Raw genomic sequence first — 21,460 nt, forward strand, 5'->3', positions numbered from 1 at the left:
TTCATTCTCAATTTCCTGTTACCCACCTATTAATGCAAAAGCCTCCAGGAGTGCCTGGTGATGTTGTTGGGGTGCTCCTGCACTCTGGACCATGAGTGGTGTGAGGGAAGTGAAGCACTGGCTGTGTTTCTTGTGTTCCATGTCTGTGAGCAGCTGTTCTTGCACGTTAACAAGTTGTTGCTTTGCCTTTCACAGAGCCCAGCCCAGTTGTTGATCTTGAGGAAGAATATGTTGGTGTGACTTCTGTTGTCTTAAAATGGATGGTGAATGACAGTGCTTCTGACTCCTACACGTACAGAATACAGTTTGTAAATGATACAACAGTGTCACTCCTGACATTCAATGACACCAAAGCAGAAATTACTGAGTTAATCCCTGGGACAATGTACAACTTCACAGTATTTGCTGTAGCGGCTGATGATAAGACAGAAGGAGAAGGAGTGTCCATAGACCTGTACACAAGTAAGTCACAGTTTTTTGCATCCCTATTCCTCGTTGTCTGTGCTTTGCTGTGCAGCACAAGGCTCTGCCCACCTGCCCATGGGCTGAAATTTAATGGTGTTGCAGGCAGAGGTGCTGTGCTTTGCGTGCCTGCAGTCAGAGATGTTTGTGTGAAAGAGACATAGCCTTCTTAGAAAAACCAGAGTAAAACAAACACCTCAAAAACAATGATTGTTGAAGTTGTTTACCAAGGCCTGTGACACAAGGAGCTCTTTCCAAAAACTTCCTCTGGCCTGGGATTTGTGTGGGTGCATCTGTTGCCTTCACTTCTAGGGGGATCAGGGCCTCAGGACATTCTTGTTAAGGGCTCCCATATAGAGATACTGTGATTTGGGGCCCTGTGGCTGGAGCAGAATGAACTTTAGATAACACTTGCTCAGGAGTGCATTCATGGCATGACCTAGGCAAGCTGCTCCTTTGCCACCTTTCATAACCTCTATTCCTTTTTCAGTGATATTTGAAGTTCCTTACCTTTTGCTGTACACAGATAGACCGCCATGTTCTTTTTCCAGTCCCCCTACAACCTTTTATCTCTCCTAACCACACCTCTGAATTTCCAAGCAAAATCCTGGGAGCTCTGGCAATGTGATGGTGTATTCTGCTTTAGAGTGTCAAAGGGAGACGAATGCCACTCAAGGCTACATTCCATCACTTCTGTCTTAGCTGCCCACTGGTGCAACTAAGGAGTCCAGGAGTGCCTGGTGATGTTGTTGGGGTGCTCCTGCACTCTGGACCATGAGTGGGGTGAGGGAAGTGAAGCACTGGCTGTGTTTCTTGTGTTCCATGTCTGTGAGCAGCTGTTCCTGCATGTTAACAAGTTGTTGCTTTGCCTTTCACAGAGCCCAGCCCAGTTGTTGATCTCAAGGCAGAATATGTTGGTGTGACTTCTGTCATCCTAAAATGGATGGTGAATGACAGTGCTTCTGACTCCTACACGTACAGAATAGAGGTTGTAAATGATACAAAGAGAAACCTGACATTCAATGACACCAAAGCAGAAATTACTGAGTTAATCCCTGGGACAATGTACAACTTCACAGTATTTGCTGTAGCAGCTGATAATAAGACAGAAGGAGAAGGACGTTCCATAGAGCTGTACACAAGTAAGTCACAGTTTTTTGCATCCCTGTTGCTGGTGATCTGTGTTTTGCTGTGCAGCACAGGGCTCTGCACACCTGCCCAGGGTTTGAAATACAATATTATGTTAGGTAGAAGTGCTGCACACAGCCTACCTGGGGTCAGCAGTGGTAATGTGTGGAAGGGGGTTCTGTGCAAGGGGTTTTGTTGCCCTTTCCTCTGGGTGAGGCCCTCAGGTTCTTATTTGGATGGGCTCCCAGAGAGTGCACATTGTGCCTGGGGGACTTCCCCCTTTGGAGGGCCCATGGCTGTGGCTGGGCTTGGGCAGCTGATGCCTTTTTCTCTGGCCCTAAAAATACAAGTCAGACACGATTAGGGTAATAAAAGAGTACCTTTATATGAGGATCCTTAGGTGCACAAATTAGTCAGGTAGAAGTAGCCGAAGATGTACCCTGTGCGTGACGCGTGTACCATTTTTATAGATTCTGCAAATTAGTATATCTGATAAGAACCTCCAAATTCGGAACTCCCCTGGTAAAGTAATCCCCCCAATTCTAGTACTTTCTAAATTCTCCCCCCTCAGGATGAGTTCCAGGCTCTGTTTATGAAAGTATATATTAGAAAGCTGGTTTCAGCCTTGGTTTCTAAGGAGAACCAAGATAGGATAGGGATCCTGGAATTTATTTTGTCTTTCTGCCTAGGAAAATGTTGAAACTAAGCTACAATGCTACAAGTACATGTGTAAATGATACAGAGAATAGGTAAAAGAAAAAGGGTAAAAAACCCCAAACAGCATCACAGCACTGGGTGGTGTGGCTGTCAGCCCTGCTGCTTTGCTCAGCTCATCAGCAGACAGGAGATGGCTGAGTTGCTCCTGCATTCCTAGTGTTAGGCATTGTGACTATTTTCCTCCTTGTTGTGATCCTGTGCTGCCTTGTCCTTTTCTTTGTTCTGTCCCATTTTGACCGAGGTGAAATGAATCTGTCCCAGAGCTCCCGAGTGGGTTTTCTGAGGGGCTCTGGGATGAACTTGGTAAGTCACTGGTACTCTGAAAGTTCTGCTTGGCTACTCATAATGCTCAGTCTGTCTAAAACGTGGAGCGTGGTTGTGCCTCTGCTTTTTTTGTCTGTCACAAAATACTCCTGAGTGTTTCTGGGGTCTCCTCATGACTTTCACAGAGCCTAGCTCTTTTGCCCATATCAGGGTGGAGTATGCTGGTCTCTGACTTTTCCCATGGAGCGCTGATGATACTTCATCTAACTATTCCTACAGGATAGAGTTCAAAAGTCATGACTCTTCTAGAAACCAGGCATCCATTGTCACCAGGTGCCAGAGGTGTTGTTCCAGGGTTTGTCTGTAATCTCCTATAATTTCACCATATTTGTAGGAGTAACTGACAGTGTTACTGGAGAAAAATAAATATTTATAATATGCAGTAGGAGTAAGTCCCAGTCACTCACATCTATTTTTACTAAATCTGTTGCTTCTGGTAGACAATTGTGTACCTTAGTTTCTTAAAATAATACCCCTTCTAATAACAAAATAATTTAATACATGAGTCTATAACCCCTGTATTTGAAAGTACCCAATACTTCCCTTACCAAGAGAGGAAATAAATTTGGTGTGTGTTGTAATTCCAGATTTATAACTGTTTTGATCTTGAAGGCCAAGTTTTACAAGATGTTTAGTTTAGAGGGACGTTTCTTCTGAGTGTTACTGCTACATTAGCTTTTTAAGTGTCTTTCTGTATCTGGTCATAAGGTTGCAGTTTTTATATCATGTCCTAGAAGACTCTCACCCAAACTGACTTGTTCTAGTTGCTGCTTTTAAGGATGGCTACTGTTGTGCTCTTAATGGACAGAGATTGTATTAATTTTCTTATTTGTTGGCCACTAAGAGTTTTACATAATTATGGAGGGATTTAGTGGCAGTCTACATACTATAAAAATGTTCTTGGGAGTAGTATGTTAAAGGATTGAACAGTATTTTGAAAACATTGCTGATCTTGATAGATAGCCTAATTTTTGCCAGTAACCCTGTCTGTAGAGGAGTTAAAGAGCACAGAATAGGTCTGTGTACTTAGTGTGTGAAATAGTTGTTTTCCTCATAAGGTAACAAGTCCTTGTGTAGGCAGTAGGTGCCATGTAGGCATCTTTTTAAAAGGGGAAGGGAATACTGAAGTTTTACAAGCATTTATACACATAACATACAAATAGACAGCTTTTTCTATTGAGGACAAGGTTTGATTTCTTACTCCTCTTATTTTGTTATTCTTTTTTCTTCCGACAGTAACTGTCTCAGTGAATTCCTTCCTGTGTGAACCAGTGGCCAAGCAGCCTTTCCTAATGCTGAAGTGGAAATGTCCTTTTGGTAACAACTCTGGCTTCAAAATCAACATATCTAATACACATACTTCAAGGGAAGAGTTGGCTTCACCCTGCACAGTAGAAGGCTTTGAGCAAACCTTCCAAACAGCATCTTTAAATTTTTTCAGCACCTATAATGTTTCTATCATAACGCTTTCAAATGGCTCTGAAAGCTCTCCAGTGGACAAATTGTGTCACACCAGCATTTCTGGTAAGCATTAAGATTCAAGAATGAAAAAGGACAAAAATACTAACTTCATGATTGCAGAATACCAGACTTGGTATGCACTACATTATCAGCCTGCAGATTATGAATAAAACACTACATTAATGCATAGTCTAACGTGATGCGCAGTAAATATACATTATGTGAACAGTGTCAGTTTCACAGCCTTTTCTTGTTTGGAAAACTTTTTATCAGTGCTTACTGAACTAAAAAATATTTTTGTTGATAGACCCACCTCCTCCAAGTGAAGTTCCTTCAGTCAAGGCTGTCAGTCACAGCTCATTGTCTGTTGAATTCTCTGATTTTGATTCACGGAATGGTCCATTAGAAGCCTACGCAGTAATGATTACAACAGAAGATCAGGGTAAGATGTTCATGATATTATCTTGTAGCTGAAACAATTTACCAGGTAGCATTATGTTTCACACTCTAAATAGGTGCTAAATGGATAGAGGAAAAGCAGACTCAGAATTTTCAATCACTTTTCTGAATTGTAAGGTAAATACCTTGCTTGCTTGAAGTCAGGTCACTCCTTGTTTTCAGAAGGCCCTATTTTCAGTCAGTCTTTTCCTGCCTGACTTATCTTTGTACATAAATCTCATATGTATTGCCCCTGTGCTATTCCCATCTTGATTTGCCAGTGATTCCCTTCCCCAAGATTGCATAGTATCCTTTCTTCTCCCACAGAATAATTTTCAGAGCAGCTAATAGAAGCAGCTTTGGAATATGGATTGTTTTTCCTCCTCCCTTCTTCAGCTGGAATATGCCTGCAGTAAGGTCTTAAAAGGAAAAAAGGTTTCTTCCTGATTTTACTCAAAACACTTTAACTAAGAGAGGTGGGATGCGGATGGAAGGCTTAAAAATCATTGACAGCATTAATGGGAGTTAAATGCCTCAGAAAACTAGGGGGTAGCCTATCAGACTGGTCTATTTAAAGCATCAAAACTGGGAAATGTCTCTGATAGGTGAGTGTCTGGTAATAAGTCATTAAATTATGGAGCTTAGTTTTGCAGCATAGGTCCTGCTTGAACAACTTTTCATTTTTGCCAGTGCACTGGAGGAATAAGGCACCTGATGGAGACAGCTTCTGCTAAGTGGGAGTTGACATTCACGCTTATCCTTTGTTACAACACTGGAAATCCATTTTGCAGGATTTTGACTACAGATCTTCCTTCAGTGGTTCTCCATGCAATACACATCCAAGAAATGCATGTGTGTGTACATATATATGTGTATATATATGTTTCATCACATCAGTGCAGAAAATTCCTATTTTTCCCATACCTACTTAGCTGCCTCTGAATTGCTGATTTGACTGTCAGTCTCTTGCATGCAGCTCTGCTTGTAACTTCAGCCAGTCCTGGTTAGTCACAAGGAGATTTGGTGCATTCTCCTGTGTGGTTTGGATTGTAATGTATTCAAGAAGGAGAACCTGGAGGATGTGACTGAGAGAAATAAGGGAGGAAGGTTGCCCACACTTAAAAATGTAGAGTGAGTGCTTTGATGGGAGCAGAAGACAGCCTCACAGCCAAGCATCGCTTCAGCTTTATCATGTTGAAATAGCACAAATATTCTTGAGAGTGGTGCTCTGTTCTAAAATAGACATGGTTACCTTTAGGATAGTCAGAGGGCACTTTATTCTGTTGTGTAAGGCATGGTGTCTAAGGCTGTTTGAAATGTTGTAGGGTGATATTCAAGGCATTCACAAGGAGCTGCAGGTATAATCAGGGATGTACATCCTGTTGGAATGGAAACTAGGGACAAGACAGGACAGAACACATCTCAGGTAGTATTGAACACCCATTTCTAGGCAGCTGAGTTAATTGCAACCTCATCTGCTTTTGATGAGACCAAGTTAGTGCTTTAGAAGAGTTGCCTTGCATCCTGTTGCTGCAGTGTTACAGTTGAGGAGAGCTTTGCTGCTGGTAATAGATCACCCCTTGTCTGCTCAGGTCCGGGAAACTTACCAGAGCTTTTCCACCTTTCAGAGCCTCCTGCAAGGCTTCTTTTAAAGGTGAATTCAGTATTATACCCACTTTTATACCCACTTTTAGAAGGAGCTTTTAGCTTTGTAAAGGGAGTCAGCAGAGAGCAAGGTATGCAAACTTCTGTCAAATTAATGAGATTCTCTGTTATCCCTCAACACTGGGAAGATTTGTTAGTTGGCTTGCTCTTGAGTTGTTGGACAAGTGGTAGGTTGACTTAGTTTATTACCTCTTAGGTTACATGTGTCTCAACTGTATAATTGCCTCAAGTTTCTAGGGCTCATTTGCTGTAACAACAGACACTGTAAGGTGGTGCTGTTCTGCAAATGGTGTCCTGTTGGTCGCTGCTCACTGTGGTAGCCTGTTCTTAGTCTTCTTAGAAACTCTTCTGGCCAGTGTTTTGTCCAGTGCTTGTCTATGTCAAGGAAAGGCAGAAATTACCTCTTTCATCTCTTACAGTTTAGGTGTGAGACTTCTTGTAGGATAGAACAGGGAACAAGGTCAGGACGAGTTTAGTGTCACCCTGAATGAGGCCTGCTGCTGTTTGAGTAGCACAATGTTGCCAAATACTGATTGTCTTTTTCTACACCATTTGCATTTTACTCTCTACATACAAGAATTGATAGAATGCATATGGATATAGCTGACTCGGCTGGTGAAGCCTGTCCATGAGGATGCCAGGTTCCAACACTCGTGTACCTTTATTCAAAAGCTCCACTATATACGGTAGAAGTAAAACCAAAAGCAAATTAAAACAAACAACATTGGGGAGAGGTAGTGCAGTAGATTGCACGGCAGTAGAAGAGGTTTCTTGAGATTATCTGTTGCTCTCAGCCTTTCATTTCAGGCAGTACTTGTGAAAGAATGACAACTGTGGTTAATGTGACCATCTCGGCTGCTGTGGCAATTGATACAAAATCAGGGGATGAATTGTATCTATGTTCTTATTTTATCCTGAAGGTCCTGACTCTTTGAAGTCTAAATTGAACAACACATACAGAGATTTCAAGAAGAAGAAGACAACTGCCTATGTTACATATGTCATAAAAACAGAGCAGGCAGAATCATCTTCTTCCCATTCCCAGAATGGTAAAAACATCATTAATGTTGGCAAGGGAAACACAATGTATGGCTATGAAAATGGACCGTTGATACCTCTTCGTTCATACAGGTATTTATTTCAAACCACTCTTTTGTTAAAGTTTTCTGCTGTTGGAATCTAAAAGATCATCTAATGGAAAGATTACAGATCTTGCTAAAGGCTGTTAAAACCCTGTAATGAACCTGTTCTTATTTTTCTCTTGCTCCTTTTCAACAGGGCATGTGTTGCAGGTTTCACTAATATAACCTTTATGGCCAACATGATTGAAGGGGAAGATAGTTATGTATCATTTTCACCCTGTTCTGAACCGGTTTTACTACCCCAGGATCCAGGTATAGTTAATGTCAAATATAGGACTGGCGGCTTGGCACATACACAGCGTGTGGAGATTCCTTAATTATGGCAAGTTTCATAATATCAAAACACCTGTTGGTTTCCCTGTATGAACTGTTTCCTTCTAGCTTTGCAGTGGCACTGCTCTGTAAATTCATACCTTTTTAGTTCTGCGAGTGATCCCCTTTTTCCGTGTAAGAATCCCCTGCAGGAGTAGCCAAAAGCTGTGCTACTCGTGGCATGCTGAAAGGGATTGGATGACACAGTGAGACTTTGGTATAACAACAAGTAGAGGATAGCAACTGATGTTCTCACAGTTCTGTTAAACTGGAAGCAGGTGTATTGGCATGCAGATACTGGTCCTTTGATCCCAATTTTATATTAATTTAACATTCTCTAGTTATTATTCTTAATGGGGTGTCAGTACTGGAACTGCCAAAGGACAGTAAAGACAAGATATTTAGTAGAGTGGAGCATGCTCTGTCACTGGCAAGGTTCTGCTGTAGCATGTTGATTCAGTTAGAAGTTACTGAAGAGGTAAATGAGTAATACTCATTCTCTTTTATCAGGTGTTATTGCTGGAGTGGTTATTGGATGCCTTTTGGCTATCTTTGCTGTAGTCGCTGTAGGGGGCTTCATATTCTGGAGAAGGAGAAGGTAATGTGTGTGTGTTATTGTATTGGTTGTGTTGAGGAGCACCAGTGTTTCACTTGAGTATCTTTCTCCTAGAAAGGGCTCTCTCTGTCATGATACCCGTCTGGCAAGATGTTTTAAAATACGCTGTATTAAAAATGTTGTTTGTATGTTACAGATTAGAGTTGAAGTATCAAACCAGTTGTTAAGTAACTTTAACCCCACTTAAAACGTAACAAATTAATGAGTTCAGAAGAGCTAAACAAAATAAATCTTAATTCATGGAACAGAATTACAGAATCATAGAATGAGTTTGGTTGGAAGGGACCTTCACGATCATCCAGTTCCAACCCCACTGCCGTGGGCACGGACACCTCCCACCAGACCAGGTTGCTCAGAGCTCCATCCAACCTGGCCTTGAACACTTCCAGGGATGGGGCATTCACGACTTCTCTGGGCAACCTGTGGCAGTGCCTCATCATTCATGAATAGCGATGAAGTCATTCAGTCAGAAGTGAGCAAACGTCTCAAATTATTGTGCTAAAAGTAATTGGGTGTAATTGTACCTTAGATGGTTTGATTTTAAATTATCAATTAGTCATTCTTTTTAATTGCTTTATAGCCTGTCACATGAAACTTCTATTCTGGAATTTCCAGAAGCTGATGAGTTTGAGCTGGTCTCTGTTTCCAATCTTGCCCACATAATCTGGGATGTTAGAGTGCATGAAGGCTTTTTCCTGCTTCTCACCATGTAGTACATCCTTTCTCTGGAGTCAGCTGTAAGGCCCTTAGTCCAGTTTTCTCAGTTTCTTTGATTAACTGCTGTTATTTTCACAATTTTAACCAACAGCTGTGTACAACCATGGGAAGAGCTTCCTTTAAAGCTAGGAACATTTCTTTCCATTCAGCTACTAGTGAATGACTGACATATCACTGTTGAACACTTCCTGTAGGGATTCTGGGATTGGTATCAGTTCTCCTGAGATATTAGCTAGTGGTGCAGATCCCTCAGGTGTGCATCTTCCACCAAAATATGTGCTTTGTGTCCAGACTTTATACTCTAGTTCCAACAGAAAGAAGCAGTCCCGTTGGACATCATCACCAAAAGAAGGATGAAGTTGTTTTTCTGTATTCCAGACATAAAGTTTGCCTCAGGAGTTTGGGGTTTTTTTCACAGAATGAGAAGCTTTAAGAGAAATTGTTCTTAACAGGCAGAGGAAATAGGTGTCATAAGAAATCTCATACACATTCCATTGAATTCTACTGTGAACCTATTGTGTTGTTTTCTTTCACCTTATAGGAAAGATAAAAGAAATAATGAAGTTTCCTTTTCTCCAATTAAGTAAGTCCATATCTTTTCTCATGTTGTTTTCTGAGCTCAAGTGATATTTGCAAAAATTAATTGGAACTCAGATATTTGCTTTCTGAGCAGTTTTGTAGAGAATTTTGAAGTATTAATTCCTCATGGAACTGAAGGACTCCAGCATGCAGGCTAAAGATAATCATGTTGATGGAGACTTCTAGAGCCACCACAGGGATTTGAGTGTTCTCTTCATGAATCACTATTAGACACACAAATGCTCCACATGGTTTTGAAAAACAGGATGTTTGAATGAAATACAGGCTTCATGCACATTGAGGGAACAATCCAAATTTTTCGTAATGTGCACAAAGGCAAAATATGTTCTGTGACCTGAATTCTTCTTTTTCTTAATGACTACTTTGTGCTGAGCCATTAATTCTGATCATGTTGTGACTGTAAAAGCTGACCATGGAGGGGGTAACCACAATGTATTGGAAGTCACAGGCACTGCAGCTGAGTCATGTTATTGGTTCTGGCACCAATTTTTGTGCTGTTGGAAAGCCGTGGCCAGAGCATCCCATGGAATCCCACCTCTGTAGACTTTGTTGACATAAAATACACCAGGGAATGGGGTCAATCCAATGGGAGTAAGCAGCTGAGTGGCACCTTGTGTGATGTTCCTCTCCTGAAGGATCCTGTTCTCTCCTGATTTAACAGAGCAGTTAAATGCTATGCTTGGTATCCTGTCCCGTGTAAATGCACCGTTTTGAGGCTGCAACTAACAGTCATGCTTTCAGTCTTAGATTCACATAATGAAAAATACAACTGCATGTGTCTAATGAGCCTTTTTTTCTTCCCCTCACCCTCTCCTGAAGAATCAAGAAGTAAGTAAAGCATACTTTCTAACACATTAACTGAATTAATTCATGGCTTATTTACCTAATACCAGTTGCTGACACATGGCTTTTCTCACTTTAGATCAAAAATGATTAAAGTGGAGAACTTTGAGTCATACTTTAAGAAGCAGCAAGCTGACTCCAACTGTGGTTTTGCTGAAGAGTATGAGGTATGTGCCCTCAGTGGAGAGAGAGCTTCATGACAAATGTTTTTGGAAAGACAAATCATCTTTCCTATGGAGCATGCACAAGGCTTACTGAAGGAGAAGAGAAGGGTCCTTTTTTATAAAGATGATTAAGCTGTATGTGTAGCCTTCCCTTCCCTTATGCAGCTCCAAATTTAGTTGAAGTGCCTCATAAATACTTCCTGTCCTGAATTATTATCTCTGCCTGTGGGCTTGTAGCATGGCCTGCTTGTCAGATCTCTCACCACAGACAGGTGTCTCGAATCCTTGCCCTAGTCATATATAGAGTTAGCCTAGGGGACACTATATAATTTCTCTGCACTTCAGTTTTCTCATCTTGGGTTGTTTTGGGGTTTTTTATACAAATCAAGACAGGTCTGTTGCTAATCTCACCGACTTCTCCAGTGTGTGGGTGTGATTTGCAAACCACATGTGTGAATAGCTCAGTCAGAGAAACAGCAATTATGATTCTCTTACTGACCATAAGAGTTTTTCTATGAAATGTGCTAAAGCTCAGTTGTGGTAAGGGCCAAAGGACAGGAAGGAAGTGTCAGGGAGGATTCTGTGATGTCATGTCTGCTGTTAAAGAATCTCATTCTTTTTCTCATCTCCTTGAAGCTATTAATTGACTTTCTTATTCAGATTCTGTCTCTCTGTACTTCACAGGCTGGTGCTCCACCTTGCCTTCCTCTCAGATTTTGCTTCCTTCAGTCGCTTCGTGCTGTGTTTGCTCCTCTCTCCTTTCAATGTCTGCAGAGCTTATGCAGTAGTTCTCTGCCTTGGGGACAGAAGGAGCTGCCATTGAGATCAGTGTCTGCTTCCACAGAACTCTTTCCAGGCTTTTAAAGTCCATCTGTGGGTTTTGAACATGCTGCTATTCCTACCTTCTGTATTAATCCCTTCTCTTATCAGATTTGCCACTGTCACCCTCCCACTCTGTAATAAGATGATTTTTATTGACATATATCCCAGTGTAACATGCCTACTTTTACAGCACAGGACATGAATGTTTGGACTATTTTTCTGTTTGTCACGTTTCTGTATGATTGCTGAACCAGGACCAGGTGCTCATGAATCCTCTTTTTATTGCAGGAACTCAAGTCTGCTGGTGTTCATCAGCCCAAATTTGCTGCTGAACTTCCTGAGAACAGGGGGAAAAATAGATACAACAACGTCTTACCATGTGAGTAAACCTCTTGGGGTTTGCAACTCCTACTGGTTGAGTTTTAAGTGAAAACCGTTGGGTTTGGCTAATCGGGATTTTAATAGTACCCAGAGGTTTCAAATGTCGTTTTCCAAATGAATGAATTTGGACTGCTGCTTTCCTGAAGTCAGTGTATAAGCAAACCTGAAGGAGCCTTCCCTCAAGGATATTTCTTCAGAAAGCTTCTTTAAAGAACTTTCCCTTGACTTTAATTTTCCATTTGTGAGACAGATGCAATCCAGGCTGAAAGCACAAGAGGATAACAGTTGACCACAGACAAACAAATGTGCAGAGCTATGAGAAATATTAAGACCCTGCTGGCCAGCTTTGCAGATGAAGTAAGAGTTTAAGCCCTGTCAAGCTGCCAGTGGGCATCCCAATGTAGCAAGGTGTCAGAATTAATTGAAAAGTGAACAGTGACAGGTACTTAAGGATGCTTTGGAGGAAAAATATCAGCTGCCATGGTAGCAGGAGACAAATCACTTTTTTTGTGTCTAGTAATTAAAGCGGTAGTAAATTTTGTGTTGGATTAAAAATATATAAATGGGCAAAACCAAACTGTGTTTAAAACCAAAATAATCTGTGTTTCTAGAGTGTTTATCCTGGCCACTCCTTTTTCTGAAGGCTACTGCTATTTATGATTCCTAAAGTTATATTCTTATTCTTAAAATGCACGTTGTTCTAGAACACCTTTTACTTAGAAACCATGCATTTATAAATAAACAATATTTTGCTGAAAGGTTCTAGTTCTAAAATTCATAATTTTCTTTTCCTTTTTTCTTTCTGCAGATGATATTTCTCGTGTTAAACTTTCAAATCAAAGCTCTGGAACTGGTGATTATATTAATGCAAACTATATGCCTGTAAGTTGGTTTTTTAGCTGAAATTAAATATATTGTGAATTTTTTTGATTTAGGCATAAGAGCTCATGCTGATGTTTAAAATCAGCTTTTATTTCTCACTGATGTGTGGGTATATATATATTTATTTCTTTTGTTTTTTTCTTCCTAGGGCTATAACTCAAAGAAGGCATTTATTGCTGCACAGGGTCCGTTACCCAATACTATAGACGACTTCTGGCGAATGATTTGGGAAAAGAGTATCTACTCTATTGTTATGTTGACAAAATGTATGGAACAAGCCCGGGTATGTTGTTATCAGTACTGAATTGTCTCTTGAAGGCAGCTGCATCTCTTCTAATTTTGTTGTTACCTTAGTGGTTTGGAGACTGACGACTATCTTTTAACAACCATCCTCTTGGTGGAAGACTGTTTTCTAAATTAAAAAAGCAGTTTTCTTTTTTGTTGTTGTTGTTTTGTTTTGTTTTGGGGTTTTTTGGTTTTTGTTTTTGGTTTTTTTTGTTGGTTTTTTTTAGCTTTTTCCTCTTTTTATATCTGCTGACTACCAGAACAGATTGTCAGGAGGGTTGTGGAATTACACATTCATTTAGGGTGGGTTCTTCTCTCTAAAGAATGGTTTTGGTACATCTTCTCTTGCCCTGGAATAGGCCTTGAGAAGGGTGACATGCTTTCTAGCCCTGCTTCAGGTGGTGTGTTACTTAAAAGTGAGTTGCTTCATTGCTGTGTGTGATGTGTCTAACTTTGTAACTCTCTTCTTAGACAAAATGTGAGCAGTACTGGCCAGACAAACAGCCCAAGAGCTATGGTGACATTATTGTGACAATGGTCTCAGAAGTTGTCCTTCCGGAATGGACAATAAGGGACTTCACTGTAGAAAAGGTAAGGACTGCCTTGATTGTTGGTTGTTAGTGTGTAAATGACCTTGTGCTTATGCAGATAGCTGTAATATCTTCTGCACTGAACAGTTAGCCCCATCAGCAAATAAAATGCAGCAGATATGAGCTTGGAGTAAAGTAAAAGGAAATTATTTCAAAGTATTCTCTACCACAGCAGAAGGAAGAGGGAAGCTGGAATGTCGTTGGTCAAATCACTGCATAGTTTGTAACAGGCATCTTTGATGAAGCTGAGCTTGGCCTGTGTCAGGAAGCCCAACTGTTGCTCCTCTGAAGCCAGTTTTCATTGTCTTTTTTGTTGTTCTGTTGGTTGTTTTATTTTAATGTCTATTTCTGCAGTCCAACACCCCTGAGAGCCACATGGTGCGCCAGTTCCATTTCACCTCCTGGCCAGATCACGGAGTGCCAGAGACAACAGACCTTCTCATCAACTTCAGGCACCTTGTTCACGAGTACAACAGCCAGAATCCAATGGACTCTCCTACTCTGGTGCACTGCAGGTAGGAAGAAGGTGTTTCTGTCAGACACACTTTTGTCTCATGGTTTTTTTACAGCCAGTTCTATTTCAGTGGGATTAAAACCAAAGTCTCTTTGCCTAAGGACATGGGCTATTTACCCTGCCATACTAAAACCTTGGCCCTGTGCTTCAGAACCTAGGAGTGCTGTGTAGATAGCAAAGGAAGTGATACAAAATGTCATTAGAACAGAGCATCTCTCCTAGCCTGGAAAACTGAGCTGGAAAAGTTGTCCTTTCAAGAGCTTAAATATGTAATCCTGTGCACATGTTGTAAGGCTGAGAAGCCTCTCTTGGTGGTGGTAAGAGCCACCCCTCTGTGCTGCCAAGACTTCTATTACCCATGCTGCTGAAATAGTAGGAAGCATCATCCTGGCCTGACTGGCTTTTCAGGAGGCCAGCAGTGAGCAGGTGGTTGAGAGCAAGGATGAACAGCCTGTCGGTGTCATTGCAGCGCTGGCGTTGGGAGGACGGGGACGTTCATTGCCATCGACCGCCTGATCCAGCAGATGGAGATGGAGAGCACGGTGGATGTGTACGGGGTGGTGTACGATCTCCGCATGCACCGACCCCTCATGGTGCAGACTGAGGTGAGGCTCTCTCCCGTCCAGCAGCACATTCCTCAAGTGTGCATAATCGTCCGGATGTAGTCTGAATTACAGGAAGATAAGATATTAAGGAGATAAAATTGTTCTTAATTTAACTTCCCTCCTTCCTGCCTCATCCCCACAAAAAGTAGTTGCAGCCAGGGACCATAGTGCATTCAAGCAATCTCCTTGCGGAGTGCTTTGCAGGACTGGCATTTGCAGCTGGAAGGAATCAAATCCTGAAGCAGACTTTTTTTCAGACTTTTTTAGCCATGTGGGTTTTATCCTTTAGCTGTGAGCCAGAATTATGTGGAGTCAAGTGGTCTCGGTGTGCATCTTTGCTTTTGTGTTCTGCAGGAATCCAAATGTTCCTGCTGGAATTATCACTTTGATCCAGAAAGGTGTGTGGACTAACTCAAGCTGATTTGAAAAAGGGTGTAAAATCTCCATCATGCAAGTCTGTTGGGATAGCGTTAGGCATGACAGATCCTAGTTCTAGACAGCAAGACTTGATCCTCATTTTTTTATGGGGGGCATTGATCAGATGACATCATGAGGTCCTTTCCAGCTCTATTTTCTATGAACTATACATAAAAGTTCTAAAACAAGCTCTGTGATAACAGTGCAGTGGCCAGACCTATATTCAGAAGCAGAATTACTTCCAAAATCAGGTATTTTTTAGAAATGCATTATGTTCTCTTTTTCTCCCATCAGGACCAGTACATCTTCCTAAACCAGTGTGTCATGGATATCATTAGATCCCAGAGAGAGAGGAAAACTGACCTTATCTACCAAAATGTGACAGCAATGGCAATCTATGAAAACTTCGCACCTGGGCCAGCCTTTGGGAAGGCCAATGGCTACCACACATAGCCCAGAAGGAGCCCAGTGCCTCCAGGAGGTGCTACCTGCCCATAGGAAAGGGAGGTGTTCGACTCGTGTTTTCTGGAATTGTGTGCAGTGTCTCATGTCTGGCTTCTCCAGTTCTGTCTGCATTCAAAGGTGTGATCTACAGGAGGAAAAACACAATGCTGGCAGGAGCTGCAGATTGATGTTAAAACAACCCAAACAACAAAACCCAAGCAAAACTTTTTAAAGTTAACAGCGGAATCTTGCTTTTTCTTGGGAATTTAACAGTACTGATAGGTGAAATAGCATTTGCAGTATGAACAGTGAACTAGAATTTAAATATTGAAATAATAACACAAGCTTTTTATTACAGTTTTATATGATTTCATTTACAGACACCAGGTTTGTGGGCTGTTTGAATATATTTAATTATAAGTTTCAGGAACATATTTTATCTACTGTATCTGGTTACTTAGTTAATAGATATGTGCCTCTGTGATCTATTTTTTTCTGTGTTCCTTTTTATTTAAAAAAGGAGTACAAATGGCTCCTTCAAATGGACATTTATACTTGGAAATTGTGCCTTTTCTAGTTGCTACTCTAGGAAAAAAAACAGCAGAGATTCTATTTTTGTACTGAAACTCTTAATGAGAACACAGATTTTTAAATAAGGCTTATGTCAAACTTAACTGTAGTTGCACTGTTGGCAGGACTCTCCAGAAGTTTGGAGCTGAGCTTTGTTTTTGCATTTCACCACAAATATCCCCTGCCTTAATGTTTCGGTGCCTCTGCCAGAGGAAAAAGGAGTGTGGTCTGTCACTCCAAGCTTTAACTGTAGTTACAAACAGAGCAAGTGAATCTGTGAATGTGTGTGCGGGGGAGTGTGTGGGGGTGTGGATGAAGGACAGAATAGCTCCTCCCTGTTCCTGGCTGATATTCTGTTTTTATACAATTTATAATGATTTATTTAAAGGTGCAATATATGATTTACTGAATAATGCTCACTCTAATAGAGTTTTTCTCAGGTTGGTGTCTTTTTATCATTGTTGTTGTTTTTCCTCAAGTATATAAATCTGTGAAAATGTTGAAACTAAGGTTCCAAGTGTTGAAGCACTCCCAAACGGATCGAGTGGCTTTACCATTTCTACCAAAAGACATTGCACAAAATTCTGCTGTAAAGACAAATTTCTTGGTTGTTTTAGCCATTCAAAACTGAGACACATCTTACCTGCCTGCATCTCACTGATCCAGTGTAATTGTTTTGTAATTATTTGCAATATACTGCTGCTTTTGTTTTGACTGATCCTTTTAGAAACAGAAGGAACAAGCAGAAATCCCCGGTTTGCTGATTTCACAAGTCAAGGATCAGATGGGATTTATTTTGCTGGTACATAACTGTTAGACTTAGGAAGGCATTACCAATGAAGGACTTACATAGCTTGGGGTGGGGGGAGGGTCTGTTTTTTGGGTTTTGGATTGTTGCACTGGTTGCATTGCAGATGAATATGAAGTTTATGAATAATGCTATAGAATAGCGATAAAGCAGGGAAAAAATCTTATGAAGGTTTAATAACCAGAGTCCCTGGAATTCTGCTGCTTTTTTGTTGTCGTCGTTTTGGCGGTTTTTGTTTTAGTAGAGTTGTCAGGAAAAGCTACAGATGCTAGGAGTATATGTGGCTTTACAGTGGAACCTGGCAGCCTCACAGGTCCTCCAGTGTCAGCTGAAGGAGAACATAGGAATTCCTGGTGCACAACTGTAACTTTACAAATATCCTGAGGAATTTTTCACAACCTGGTGTGAAACTGTGGTGTGCTGCGTAAGCAAAACTGGAGGAACAAACCACAGTGCACTTTTGGTTGGTAGGTTTTGGGGTTTGGTTTGGTTGTTTGTAGTTTGTTGGTTTTTTTTCTTTGTAGCAGCCACTTGTGGGTTCTTGAATATAATTTTGTTTCTCTTTCTCTGGAAATACTTTAAAAGACCCTCATCATGAGGTTGATGATCCTGCCCAGCTCCATCCAAACTGGCAGTCCAGAAAGTGGATCTCTCACCTGCATTCTTCCTAAGCTGCTGTCAGATAACAAAGATAAACCACTTGGACCAAACAGAACCATTCCAAAGGAACGGGGAGGGAGGAAAGTCTGCGCTTTGCAGTCATGTTATTTTCTTTAACTCTCTCACTCTTTCAGTTACTGCACATCTGTGCAGAGCACAGAGCCAGTATTCGTTATTCCAGATCTCCCAAGAACTTGCTGCCTTAGGGTGGCAAGTGCTCTTTTGCTCCAGAAGGCCCTTGTTTTGTATAGCATAGAGGAGAGGGAGATGAGTCTTCCATGCTAGATCATGTTGTTTCTATTCTGTTGCAGCAGAACATCAGAAAACAAGCTAGGACAGTATGTGTTTCTGCCTAACCACTGCCCAGATCCTCTTACAGAAAACAGATGGATCTGTCCCATTATTTTGGTGTTGGAAGCAGGCATCAAATTCTCACTTGTGCCATCATCTAATGAGTATCCATTTTTAAAGAACTGTATGCAGGTGTTTTTTCAAAACTGATTCATTGTGAGAGGAGACTGAAGGTTGAAGTAAATGACCTATTGATTCTGTGTATAGGTGGAAAAAGCTGGCAAGGCTTAAGCTGTTGTAAACATATGGTTGGGCATAGTGTCAGTGTGAATAAGGAGGACATTCCTTGTAGGATGTCTCTGCAGGAAGAGGAGGACTACAGGTAATGCTCCACTACCTTGTGGATCTGTCTTGGTCAAGGTGACTTGAATTCCTGCAAATGTTTTCTGCCTGCCCTCTGATGTTCTCTGTGTTATAATTGCTGAGATCTGGTCTCTTTGGTCAGTGTTTTCTCTCACTGTTGCTTATTTAAAGCTGTCCACTGAAAGCTCCACTGTGTGACAATTGCCATCTCTTGCATTTCTGTTCTACCCTTTTTTCCCATTTGGGGCCTGCTTAAGAAGGGAAAAGTTGATGTGTTTCAAATAAGTGACTGTTGAATATCTTGAAATGATGTACAAATTTTATTGTTTTCATATTTGTTGTACAGGAAATTTCAGTACATGTCTGTAATATTTTTAATGGTTTGATTTGTTTTTAAAAATATAAAAATAACAATTAAAAAGCATCATCCCAGAGCACTTTTTGTCTTATTTTTCCTTTGTTGGGATTTTGTTTTGAATAAAATTAATTTGCTAAAATACCCATTTCATAAGGACTTCATAATGGAAAGTGGGCCCCCATCCTCTGGGATGGCACTTGAGTCAGTTGTGTATTGCAGTCACTGGAGCTCCTTGGGAGGGTGTTAATCTGTCTTTCAGACTTCCCTGGCAGGCCCTGGGTCTGATATTACTGTGTCCTGGCAGTTGGTAGCTTCTCTAAATGAACAGCTTGATTCCAGGTAAAGAAACGGGACCATCATCCAAGGTCCATCAAAAGATTTCCATTCACTGAAATAGCCTTGGGAGAGGACCAATGTTTCTAGGATTTCTTTGCTTCCAGAGAAACAAGAGTGAGGACTTTTTCATCTCTTTGTGTTGTGTGGAGGTGGTGATAGAAGGAGATGCAGAAATACCTTTGCGATGTTATAGCTGGCTGCTGGATTACAGATCACCTGTCTGTAGATGCATAGAAGATTATCTCAGTTAAGTCCCTTTCTCCTAAAATTATTTAGTTGCCATTCCTGACTGCCATCTGAATCACTCCTGAGGAGGATCACATGCCTGGAGTGTGATACTGGCACACAGCAGCTCTCCAGTTCATCACAGGTGCTTACACTGGAGTAAATCTTGTGATCCTCCATGGCAACTGCTGTGTTCTGTTTCTGAAACGCCTGCATGGTGAGATGGGAAGAGCCAAGTGTGATTGTCTTGTCATTACTCGGTGGGACCGTGTGCCAGCCACATGACGGTGGTCTTAGCCTTGTAATATTAGAACTTCAGGAAAGCCAGCTGTTTTGGCTGTCATTTGGAGCCTTTGTCTGTTTGGGTGGGTAGAGATGAACCTGAATATCTGGGAATCACATTCTGTACCTGGTCTTGTCACGTGTTAGTTTTACTGCCTTGGAGATTAGAGATGGAGGTCAGAGAGGAGAGGATGTAATGTTTCTGCCCTGTTCTGGGCTTAATAAATGGGATGTATCGATGCTGCCTGTGCATGCCCTTCCTGGATGGATGTTATCAGGCAGCAAATGGAGTTTGGAGATGAACATGTGAGTGTTTTTGTGGAAAAGGGTCAGAAATGGGAGCTTGGGAGGGAAAAACACCTGAAAACTTTGCACAGTATGCTATTCTGAAGCAAAAAGAGCGAACCAAGGACTTAACACCTCCTGGGTTTTCTGAGTAAAAACTAATTAAAAAATGCAGGTGTAATCACTATGGTCAAGTGGTGGAATGTGGGGCAAGCGAAGATCAAGAGTTTACTTGCTTCTGAGATGGGCAGGTACAGTGTTCTCCACTCTCCTGTACTCACCAGAAAAGTTACTGTACTTCCTTTCTTCTTTTACTGTGACACTGCTTCAGGGAGTCTCTTTCAGCACCTCATGTAAGAACTCATGGTGTTGAAAAACCTCTGCCTGCAAACTGTTCTGTTTTCAGCACTTTGCAAAGTGTTTTTGATGTTGGTACCAAACTGCCTCTCTCCAATCTTGTGCTTCATTCCATTTTCCTTACCCTTGGACTTGGCAAACTGCTTGCCCATGCCAGCCTCCTGCCTGCGAGGGAGGAGGAGGCAAATGAAGCAGAAAACCTGAGTTGGAAGCACCAGGAGGAGCTGCTTCCTGCCTGCGTTGTTAGCTGAAGGGAAGGAGCTGTTAGAACATATCACATGGGGGAGAAGCTGGGAGCCCTTCTCAAGCTATTTCTTAGATCTGAAGAAAAAGATTATGAATCCAGGCCTGTTTTTCTTTGTCCCCGTTACTTAGCAGAACAGAATTTATTCATTCAAATTGCTTTCCCTGGGTTTATTTCATTTTAAATTAATATACATAGATTCCTGACAGCCAAAAGCAACACTAGCAAATTATCCCCTCTTGCTGAGAAAAGACAGTCTAGTTTGATCCCAGGTGACTTACTTGAATTCATGTTTTATCTCCAACTTCCCAAGTAATCAGAGAAAAGCCAGATTGTTTGGAGCAATGTTCAAGGGTAGTGCTGGTGTCTTGTGGACGTCCCTGGTATATTAATAGTGCTGACGAGGATTTCTAGGGACACACAAGAGCTGTGTGTGCTCAGTGTGTGAGGGACAGAGCGCTCTTCACACACAGTGCCAGTCTGTGCTCGTTTCACCACAGGGCAGGATGGACAGGAAATCAGGGATCCTCTCTAAGGGATTTCTAGACTTCTTTTATTTTTTTGTCTGGCAGATTTTTGATGTGGTGATTTCAGAGCTGGGAATATGCTATCAGAAGAAAACAGGTTTTATGATAATGATCTAATGTCAGCTCTGATTAAGGTATGTATCTATGTAAGAGGTGGTTGTTGTCAAGCCAGAAAGGAAATATATCCTGTTCATTTCTGGTTTAAGCCTCCAGATGGCACATGATACCGCTGGTCTTTCCAAGGAAAGCTTTCCCTGCCGGGCTGCTCCTTTTTCACTTCCTTCCCAGGTTCTGATAACCTCCCTCCTCTCCTTCTGCTGTTTCCCTTTCCTTCTCCTTGCCTATGCCGCTTGCTAAGCCCGGGCCGCCGTGCCTGTGTATGGCCGTCTGCCTGCTCCACAGGGATATGTAGAGTGTTATCTGTAGGTTTCGGGGGTTCTGGGGTCCAGTCGGGACGGCCGGACGTAGACGGTAACGGATGGAGACGAGAGATCTCTATAGGCAGGTCTTGGGACACAGTCGGTTTATTGTAAAGGGCGTGGGTATTGGGGCACTGCTCAGAGCTGGTAGACTCAGCTCTGAGCAGGCCCAAGAGAGCAAGAGAGTGAACGGGTGAGAGAGAGAG

At 41.6% G+C, this 21,460-nt stretch overlaps 1 protein-coding gene across 1 annotated transcript in view; it reads left to right on the plus strand.

The window, feature by feature from the left end:
- PTPRJ (protein tyrosine phosphatase, receptor type J) overlaps window positions 1-18,655 on the plus strand; it is a 29,481-nt gene extending 10,826 nt beyond the window's left edge. Inside the window, exons 9-25 of the mRNA XM_008644298.2 lie at window positions 196-462; window positions 1,341-1,604; window positions 3,868-4,155; window positions 4,400-4,534; window positions 7,116-7,326; window positions 7,474-7,589; window positions 8,160-8,247; window positions 9,524-9,565; window positions 10,402-10,410; window positions 10,505-10,592; window positions 11,700-11,790; window positions 12,601-12,674; window positions 12,823-12,957; window positions 13,431-13,550; window positions 13,904-14,064; window positions 14,533-14,668; window positions 15,380-18,655. Of these exons, the coding sequence (XP_008642520.1) occupies window positions 196-462; window positions 1,341-1,604; window positions 3,868-4,155; window positions 4,400-4,534; window positions 7,116-7,326; window positions 7,474-7,589; window positions 8,160-8,247; window positions 9,524-9,565; window positions 10,402-10,410; window positions 10,505-10,592; window positions 11,700-11,790; window positions 12,601-12,674; window positions 12,823-12,957; window positions 13,431-13,550; window positions 13,904-14,064; window positions 14,533-14,668; window positions 15,380-15,538 (2,384 nt within the window). The 3' untranslated portion in view covers window positions 15,539-18,655. The remainder of the gene's footprint in view (window positions 1-195; window positions 463-1,340; window positions 1,605-3,867; window positions 4,156-4,399; window positions 4,535-7,115; window positions 7,327-7,473; window positions 7,590-8,159; window positions 8,248-9,523; window positions 9,566-10,401; window positions 10,411-10,504; window positions 10,593-11,699; window positions 11,791-12,600; window positions 12,675-12,822; window positions 12,958-13,430; window positions 13,551-13,903; window positions 14,065-14,532; window positions 14,669-15,379) is intronic.
- The last annotated feature ends 2,805 nt before the right edge of the window (window positions 18,656-21,460 follow it).

The sequence above is a fragment of the Corvus brachyrhynchos genome, unplaced genomic scaffold, assembly GCF_000691975.1.
Source record: "Corvus brachyrhynchos isolate BGI_N302 unplaced genomic scaffold, ASM69197v1 scaffold62, whole genome shotgun sequence".
Lineage (NCBI taxonomy): Eukaryota > Metazoa > Chordata > Aves > Passeriformes > Corvidae > Corvus > Corvus brachyrhynchos.